The 9,869-nt window shown below is 44.1% G+C and overlaps 1 protein-coding gene across 3 annotated transcripts; it reads left to right on the forward strand.

The window, feature by feature from the left end:
• The first annotated feature begins 1,092 nt into the window (after positions 1–1,092).
• Positions 1,093–9,846, forward strand: LOC100194717 (eukaryotic peptide chain release factor subunit 1). 3 transcript variants are annotated; one of them, XM_014199826.2, is made up of 11 exons: positions 1,093–1,337; positions 1,738–1,849; positions 3,375–3,550; positions 5,178–5,317; positions 7,167–7,305; positions 7,448–7,638; positions 7,812–7,941; positions 8,165–8,338; positions 8,484–8,548; positions 8,704–8,851; positions 9,111–9,846. In XM_014199826.2, exons 2-11 carry the CDS (start codon positions 1,764–1,766, stop codon positions 9,191–9,193), a joined length of 1,332 nt encoding a protein of 443 aa, XP_014055301.1. In that variant the 5' UTR covers positions 1,093–1,337; positions 1,738–1,763; the 3' UTR covers positions 9,194–9,846. The 3 variants fall into 3 exon arrangements, with proteins under 3 accessions (XP_014055301.1, XP_014055303.1, XP_014055302.1); XM_014199828.2 differs by having other exon boundaries at positions 1,227–1,333; XM_014199827.2 differs by lacking the exon at positions 1,093–1,337 and adding an exon at positions 1,344–1,607.
• Positions 9,847–9,869: the final 23 nt, after the last annotated feature.

Raw genomic sequence — 9,869 nt, forward strand, 5'->3', positions numbered from 1 at the left:
TATACTGACTCTACACACACACAAACATACATACATAGAATCCACATATACGCTGCTGCTACTCAGTGTATCATATATCCTGATGCCTAGTCACCCTGTACATACACTACATGACCAAAAGTATGTGGACACATGCTCATCAGACATCTCATTCCAAAATCAAGAGCATCAATATGGAGTTGTTCCCCCCTTTGCTGCTATAACATCCTCCACTCTTCTTTGAAGGCTTTCGACAAGATGTTGGAACATTTCTGCGGGGACTTGCTTCCATTCAGCCACAAGAGCATTCGGGCACTGATGTTGGGTGATTAGGCCTGGCTCGCAATCGGTGTTCCAATTCATCCCAAAGGTGTTTGATGGGGTTGAGGTCAGGGCACTGTGCAGGCCAGTCAAGTTCTTCCACACCGATCTCGACAAACCATTTCTGTATGGACCTCGCTTTGTGCATGGGGGCATTGTCATGCTGAAACAGAAAAGGGCCTTCCCCAAACTGTTACCACAAAGTTGGACAGAATGGTCTCGTATGTCATTGTATGCTGTATCGTTAACATTTCCCTTCACTGGAACTAAGAGGACTAGCCGAACCATGAGAAACAGCCCTAGACCGTTTTCCTCCTCCACCAAACTTTACAGTTGCTCGATTTTATACACCTGACAGCAACGGTGTGGCTGAAATAGCTGAATCCACTCATTTGAAGGGGTGTCCACATACTTTTGTATATATAGTGTATCTACCGCTATCACTCCAGTATCCCTGCACATTGTAAATATGGTATTGGAACTGACTCTGTATATAGCTTACTTACTTATCATGTTCTTCTTATTTCTTATTTTTATTTATTGTGTGATTTTGTTCTAAGTTATGTTATTTTTAGTACTACAATGATATTGACTACTGCATGGTTGGGTTTAGAGCTAGCAAGAAAGGCATTTCACGTGACATTAACACGTTAAACTACGTTTTCCCCCATCATAGTCACTAAAGAAGTTCAGGAGAACTTTAAATTGAGATGAATAACAAATTAGAATTTTGACTACAAATCCCATATGAACAATTTTGAGATATCACCGCCCATTTTCGTATGATATTGAAATCACTCCAATCACCGTATAGATATCCATGATCAACATGGAGTTTTGACCAACCAGAAATTTTCCTCTGAGTTTCTACGTTTCCAGGAAGTCCCACGTGTGAGCCCCGATCTCACCACGCGAAGCCTATGGAGTGTGGTAGAGAGGAACCGGCAGAAGAGGCAAGTGGACAACGTCATTTCACCGACGACCGAACGAGAGCGGCAGCTGTAGCGCAGAGACCGGAGTGGCTTTGCCCGAGGCAGGTACGGTATCTTCGTCGTTTTTGTAAATTAAAGGGTTTGGAACCGGTTGACATTTGAATGGTTTAACGTTTTCTCGAGGAAGAGAGTTGAAACTAGGTCGGGTTGCGACGTTAGACAATGAATAGGGTGGACACTAGGGCCTGGGAAGAGTGCGAAGGCCTAGTTTTTCCGCGCACTTTACTGACACAGCTGCGGGGTAGAGTCTTTCCTCCCGGTCGGTCCACCACACTGGTCAGGTCCCTCTCGGACACCCGCTTCTAGCTCAGAGAGGTAGACACACAACTGTCACCCTGGCAACCTAAAATCCGGTCACTGAACCTTGTGAAGTTAGCTAAATCTATCCTTTGTGTTCGCGGCTGATGCAACGTTAAGCCAGCTAGTTGATGTTCTTCTCTTTCAGGTGCTGAAGCGATTACAGCAGGAAAGATGGCGGACGACCCTAACGCAGCGGACAGGAACGTGGAGATATGGAAAATCAAGAAGTTGATTAAAAGTTTGGAAGCTGCCCGAGGGTAAGTGGTTGAAACGGGCACACGATACAGGACGTCTCGCTGGGTGTCGGAGGGGTGGTGGGAGACGGAGATATGCAGACCTGAATGGACAGCTGGATAGGCGAGGACGAATTTTGGGAGTGGTACTAGCTAGCCAGTTAACGTACTATTAACACAGTCAACATTGGAAATGACGTTAGTTCCTACCAATATTCGATTTTTGTCGTATAATTAGTATGATGCCATTCGTGTTGTTTGTAGCTAGCTCGGTTACTTGTTGTGTGTGTTTATGTCCGGGTTAGTTAGCCAGTTAGCTACATGTTAGCTGAAAATGCCGGCTTCTGTGGATGGGATCTTTAGAACAGCGGGGACGTTTGTATATCACACTGACGACTAGGTACTTTGACTAAGACAATACAGTATACACTAGCGTTTTCAATTCTATTGGGTTGCATAAAAACAGTCATTGGGAAGCCAGAAGTTAAATTCAATTTCAACTTAGCTGCTAGTACTGTGGCAGTGGGCAGGACGGTGGGTCATTATGATGGGGGTTTGAGAGAAAATATCTACAGGATCGTATTAATATTTAACAGACTTGCCAAACGCGGGTCGGTTGTAGACCCACTTCCTCTCTATACATCATGTCAAAAATAAAAGTCCCCAGCAAGTTGTCTTTTTTGGCCACATGTGGTGCCACTGGCACAGTAAGTTGAAACACAATTGTATTTAACTTAACGTTAGCTTCCCATGGAATGCCTTTGTGCAACCCAGTACAGTTGCACCTAACTGACACCAGTATGTTCCCATATGCTGCAATAGATAAAGCAGTTGTTAGCTATGTTGGCTTGCTTTCAAGATACAGCATTGGGCATGTCTTGTATTTGGGAGTGGAAGGCTTAAAGCTACAGTGTGTTTGAGTAGCAAGCAGCAGGCACACGACTGCCATTTCCTATTCCTTTGTTGACAATGTGTGTAGTTAGCTAGCGGTCATACATATTCATTTAGATAAGTAGTTGATAAAGCTAGCTACGTAGCTTACTCGGCAGTGTGACTAGGCAAATGGGACCGCTTTGGCCCCAACGTGTTCTTATTGTCCACTGGCACAGAATCTTCTGCTACATACACATACGGTTGACAATTTGGCCTATATTCACTAACCAGCTACCTGTATGTATGCAGCGTCAACGTGTATGGCTCGCTGGTTTGCCATTAACTGGTAGTGAATGTGGCACGGTGGGGGTTTAGCGCAGTTGTTGGTGTCAAGGACAGAACTCGTTGTTCTGTATGGGAACTGTGTGCCCCTCCCATTTCAGACACTAATGTTTGGTGTCAGACCTGTTTTAATGTTGAGGTGTGTGTTACACAAGGGTAGATATGGGTCAGGTAATATTAGAGAATGATTGGGGGGGGTTGATGGGTGGCAGATTTGTTTTGATTATGAGAGCATATTCATTCCTTTCTTTCGGAGATTGATATGACTAAGACAGTTAAATAAACGCACACTTTCAAGGTTGTGTAAATACACTATCTGTCCCTCTCTCCTCAGTAATGGAACCAGTATGATCTCGCTGATCATTCCCCCTAAGGACCAGATCTCCAGAGTGGCCAAGATGTTAGCTGATGAGTTTGGGACGGCCTCCAACATCAAGAGCAGGGTCAACAGGCTCTCTGTGCTCGGGGCCATTACCTCTGTACAGCAGAGACTAAAGCTATACAATAAGGGTGAGTGATTTGTGTTCAAATGGAACTAAGTGTGTCGTCATGTATCTGTGCTAGGAGCCTTGACCTCCTCATAGACATCCTTGCTGTAGCTTTGGAGTCCACTGTCTCTCTTTCTTGTTAGTTGTGTATATTTCTTAACCTCTTGGGGCTAGGTGGGACGCTAGCGTGCCACCTGTGGTGCACTCCATCAACAGCAGGTGCATTTCAAGAGCGGCAAATTTGAATCCAAATAAATGTCAAAATTCAAATTTTTCAAAAATACAACTATGTTACACCATTTGAAAGATAAACATCTCCTTAATCTAACCACGTTTTACGATTTCAAAAAGGTTTTACGGCGAAAGCATAAATTTAGAGTATGTTAGGACAGTACATTTACAAGAGTTGTGTGTAATGTTTTGTCAAGTCAAAGACAGGGTCACCAAAACCATAAAACCAGCTAAAATGATACACTAACCTTTTACAATCTCCATCAGATGACACTCCTAGGACATTATGTTAGACAATGCATGCATTTTTAGTTCTATCAAGTTCATATTTATATACAAAAACAGCGTTTTACTATGGCATTGATGTTGAGGAAATCGTTTCCCTCCAATAACCGGCAGTCAAGTCAGCGTCAGAAATTAAATAATTAAAATTAGAAAACATTGTTAAAATATTATATTGTCATTTAAAGAATTATAGATTTACATCTTTTGAACGCAATCAACTTGCCAGATTTAAAAAGAACCTTACTGGGAAATCACACTTTGCAATAATCTGAGCACTGTGCCCAGAAAAATACGCGTTGCGATACAGACTAGACGTCATGTTGGGGAGATCTAAAATCGAAAATACTATGTAAATAATCCATTACCTTTGATTCTCTTCATCAGATGTCACTTCCAGGTATCACAGGTCCATAACGAATGTAGTTTTGTTCAAAAAAGCTCATCATTTATGTCCAAAAATCTCCGTCTCGTTAGCACATGATGTAAGCCAGCCGGACTTCTCGTCATGAACGAGGGGAAAAAATATATTTCCGTTCGTTCAAACATGTCAAACGTTGTATAGCATAAATCATTAGGGCCTTTTTAACCAGAACATGAATAATATTCAAGGTGGACGAATGCATAGCCTTTATAACGTATTGGAACGAGGGTACCCAACATGAAGTAGCGCGCCAGGTGTCTAATGGGACATCACCGTTCCATGGCTCTTGTTCGGTCAGATCTCCCTCCAGAAGACTCAAAACACTTTGTAAAGGCTGGTGACATCTAGTGGAAGCAATAGGAAGTGCCAAAATATTCCTAAACCCCTGTGTCTTTCAATGGGATAGCTTTAAAGTCAATACAACACATCAGGTATCCACTTCCTGTCAGAAAATGTCTCAGGGTTTTGCCTGCCAAATGAGTTCTGTTATACTCACAGACACCATTCAAACAGTTTTGGAAACTTTAGAGTGTTTTCTATCCATATATAATAAGTATATGCATATTCTAGTTACTGGGTAGGATTAGTAACCAGATTAAATCGGGTACATTTTTTTTATCCAGACGTGCAAATGCTGCCCCCTAGACCCAACAGGTTAAGGGTCACTGGGTCTTGCCTGTGTTGACTGTTAAGTCCTGTCTCTCTCCTGCAGTGCCCCCTAATGGCCTGGTGGTGTACTGTGGGACCATTGTGACAGATGAGGGCAAAGAGAAGAAAGTCAACATAGACTTTGAGCCTTTTAAACCCATCAACACCTCTCTGTACCTATGTGACAACAAGTTCCACACTGAGGTAGGAGCTCTACATATGTACAGACTCCTTGACTTTTTCCACATTTTGTTACGTTACAGCCTTATTCTAAAATGGATTACATTGTTTTTTTCCCTTTCAATCTACACGCAATACCCCATAATGACAAAGCAAAAATACGTTTTTAGAATTTTTGCTTATTTATAAATAAAAAAAACATCTCATTTACATAAGTATTCAGACCCTTTACTCAGTACTTGGTTGAAGCACCTTTGGCAGCGATTACAGCCTTGAGTCTTCTTGGGTATGACGCTACAAGCTTGACACACCTGTATTTGGGAAGTTTCTCTCATTCTTTCTGCAGATCCTATCAAGCACTGTCAGGTTGGATGGGGAGTGTTGCTGCACCGCTATTTTCACGTCTCTCCAGAGATGTTTGGTCGGGTTCAAGTCTGGGCTCTGGCTGGGCCACTCAAGGACATTCAGGGACTTGTTGAAGCCACTCCTGAGTTGTCTTGGCTGTGTGCTTAGGGTTATTGTCCTGTTGGAAGGTGAAGCTTCGCCCCAGTCTGAGGACCTGAGTGCTCTGGAGCAGGTTTTCATTAAGGATCTCTCTGTACTTTGCTCCGTTCATCTTTCCCTCGATCCTGCTTGTCTCCCAGTCCCTGTCGCTGAAAATCATCCCCACAGCATGATGCTGCCACCACCATGCTTCACTGTAGGGAGGGTGCCAGGTTTCCTCCAGACGTGATGCTTGGCATTCAGGCCAAAGAGTTCAAACTTGGTTTCATCAGACCAGAGGATCTTGTTTCTCATGGTCTGAGAGTCTTTAGGTACCTTTTGTCAAACTCCAAGCAGGCTGTCATGTGCCTTTTACTGAAGTGTGGCTTCCGTCTGGCCACTCTACCATAAAGGCCTGATTGGTGGAGTGCTGCAGAGATGGTTGTCTTTCTGGAAGGTTCTCCCATCTCCACAGAGGAACTCTAGAGCTCTGTCAGAGTGACCATCGGGTTCTTGGTCACCTCCCTGACCAAGGCCCTTCTCCCCCGATTGCTCAGTTTGGCCGGGGGGCCAGCTCTAAGAAGTCTTGGCGGTTCCAAACTTCTTCCATTTAAGAATGATGGAGGCCACTGTGTTCTTGGGGACCTTAAATGCTGCATAAATGTTTTCATACCCGTCCCCAGAGCTGTGCCTCGACACAATCCTGTCTCGGAGCTCCACGGACAATTCCTTCGACCTCATGGCTTGATTTTTGCTCCAACATGCACTGTGGGACCTTATATCAGGGGTGGGAACTCCAGTCCTCAGGGGCCTGATTGGCGCCACACTTTTTCTCCATCCCTAGCAAACAGCTAATCAAATTGCATTCTAAACTGACGATCATGATTAGTTGATTATTGGAGTCAGGTGTGTTAGCTGGGGCAAAACTGTGACGCCAATCAGGCCCTCGGACTGGAATTGACCACCCACTGCCTTACATAGACAGCTGTGTGCCTGTCCAATCAATTGAATTTACCACAGGTGGACTCCAATGAAGTTGTAGAAACATCTCAATGATGATCAATGGAAACAGGATGCACCAGAGCTCAAGTTCGAGTCTCATAGCAAAGGGTCTGAATATTTATGCAAGTAAGGTATTTCTGTCTTTTTATTTTTGATAATTGTGCAAAACTGCCAAACCTGTTTGTGCTTTGTAATTATGAGGTATTGTGTGGAGTTTTTATTAATCCAATTTAGAAGAAGGCTGTAACGTAACAAAATGTAGAAAAAGTCAGGGGGTCTGAATACTTTCAGAAGGCACTGTATGTCTCCTCTTTGTGGGTGTTTTAATGGCAATGAAGTTAATGAAATTGCCCTCTGTCTTTCTTTTTCCCACTCTCCCTTTTACCAGGCGCTGACGGCCCTGCTGTCCGATGACAGTAAGTTTGGTTTCATAGTGATCGATGGTAGCGGGGCTCTCTTCGGGACACTCCAGGGGAACACCAGAGAGGTCCTGCACAAGTTCACAGTGGACCTGCCCAAAAAACATGGTACGCTCCGCTCATTACACAGACGGACATAAGAACAAGAACATTTTGAGATTTTAAATAAAAACAATTGATCAAAAAAAGAAATTTATGTTATCCCCCATCACTACTTTTTTATCCATCTAACGTTCTCTCACTCTGTCAGGCAGAGGAGGTCAGTCTGCTCTGCGGTTTGCCCGTCTGAGGATGGAGAAGAGACACAACTATGTGAGGAAGGTGGCTGAGACAGCTGTCCAGCTCTATGTGTCCAACGACAAGGTCAACGTGGCCGGAATGGTCCTAGCAGGGTCTGCCGACTTCAAGACTGAGCTCAGCCAGTCCGACATGTTTGACCCTGTAAGTGTGTGTTTGAGATTATCCATGGTTTATGCTGCACCAATCTTTACTGTGATCAGTCAATCCTCTGTCAGACTGATGCTTTTGGTGCAATTCCTCTCATGGATTTGCTCATCCTTAGTGACAGTGCATAGCACTGCACACTAACCCCTGGTTTGTGTGTGTGCGCGCAGAGGTTACAGGCGAAGATTCTGAAGCTGGTGGACATCTCGTACGGAGGAGAGAACGGCTTCAACCAGGCCATCGAGCTGTCGGCAGAGGTCCTCTCCAACGTCAAGTTCATCCAGGAAAAGAAGCTCATAGGTGTGTGTTTGTGGCACATGTTGAGGTTAGATTTTGGGTTATCCCAGCGAATGTTTGCCTGTGCCTGCGTTTGTCCGGTGTGTTTGTTCGGGTTAGTGAAGATTGTGAATGATGATGATGATGAGTGATAATGATGATTGCTACCCCATTTCCATCCCCCAGTCACTCATTCTTTTTTTTATTTGACCCTTTATCCCCCCCTTCATTTTCTCTCTGGCTGCAGGGCGGTACTTTGATGAGATCAGTCAGGACACGGGGAAGTACTGTTTTGGGGTGGAGGACACACTCAAAGCCCTGGAGATGGGAGCTGTGGAGATCCTCATCGTCTATGAGAACCTGGACACCATGCGTTACATCCTTCGCCTGCACGGGGCCGAGAGCATTGGAACAGAGAACGGTACACACACAGACACGCTCCCCATGTGCAGTATGTCGTCTTGCTCCGTGAAGTAGAACAACTGAGTAGAGAATGCTGAAGGCACACTCCCTTTTCACACAAGTGTTTTCTCATTCCCTGTCTCCATTGGCGGTTTGTGTTTCAGATGAGAAGACTCTGTACTTAACACCAGAGCAGGAGAAAGACAAGTCCCACTTCACAGACAAGGAGGTAAATCCCTGTTCTCTATCCCTTGGTGTCATACACACAGTTGCCTGGACAACACTTTCTGTTCCTGAACTCATTTGGGTGGTTCAATTTGTTGATTACTTGTAAACCTTTCTTTGCGCTCTCTGTGTCCATTTGGTGTGTGCACATGTTGACAGACTGGGCAGGACCACGAGCTGATTGAGAGCATGCCTCTGCTGGAGTGGTTCGCCAACAACTACAAGAAGTTTGGAGCCACGCTGGAGATTGTCACAGACAAGAGTCAAGAAGGCTCCCAGTTTGTCAAGGGCTTCGGAGGCATCGGGGGTGAGTCCGCACCAGCCACTTGTTATTATAGGGTTATAACATACACTACCGTTCAACAGTTTGGGGGTCACTTAGAAATGTCCTTGCTTTTGAAAGAAAAGCACTTTTTTTGTCCATTTAAAATAACATCAAATTGATCAGAAATACTGTGTAGACATTGCTAATGTTGTAAATGACTATTGTAGCCTAACATTTGTAATGACCCTTCAGTCCAGCAGAAGTCTTCACCTGGATAATTGACTCTTTCTTTCTTTCTCAGGATGCTTGCGGTACAGGGTGGATTTCCAGGCCATAGATTACCAGGCAGAGGACGATGAGTTTTTCGATTTAGATGACTACTAGGTAGTAGGGGACTGAATTGGGGAGAAAGAGGGGAAAAAACCTGCAAGAATGAATGAAGAAATAAGGAAAGAAAAATGACTTATCTTTTGCAGAAAGTGAGAGGGGGAGCTGTACATTCAATTTTAAATGCGTATACACACACACACACACACACACTTCCACTAATGCTCACACAGGCTGAAGAGTGAAATTTGATTTCAATCCATAGAGGGACACAACCCTTCCTGAATGAATCCCTGCCTTAGAGTGCTGGTTCCTTCCCCTGGTTGGATTGGAGTTGACTGAAATATTTTTTGTTTGTAGATTTTTCTCCCCTCCATTTTGAATGAACACAACAGCAAGTTCCCAGCAATCCTCACTCGCTGCCACCGACCCCGTCCCCCGGTCCAATTAAGACGGTCTGATGAAGACTGGACTCACTCCTCACATATAGAAAAAAAAAAAAAGATTATTTCTTCCCCTCATCCTGTCCTTCTCCTCCCTCCTTCCCCCCCTTCAATGCGTAAAAAAAAAAAAAATGCATTTCATTTTTTTTATTGGTTCCTGCTGTTGTAATTTTGAGAGCGGGGAGTTTTTTTTTTAAATATTTTTTTTTTACCTGGGTTTCTGTAGCGAAAGGGGGTGGAGTATTAAATTTGAACTGCTCAAAACTATTGCTACCTCCTCATCCGCTGTC

This window comes from Salmo salar, chromosome ssa05 (assembly GCF_905237065.1).
Source record: "Salmo salar chromosome ssa05, Ssal_v3.1, whole genome shotgun sequence".
Taxonomy (NCBI): domain Eukaryota; kingdom Metazoa; phylum Chordata; class Actinopteri; order Salmoniformes; family Salmonidae; genus Salmo; species Salmo salar.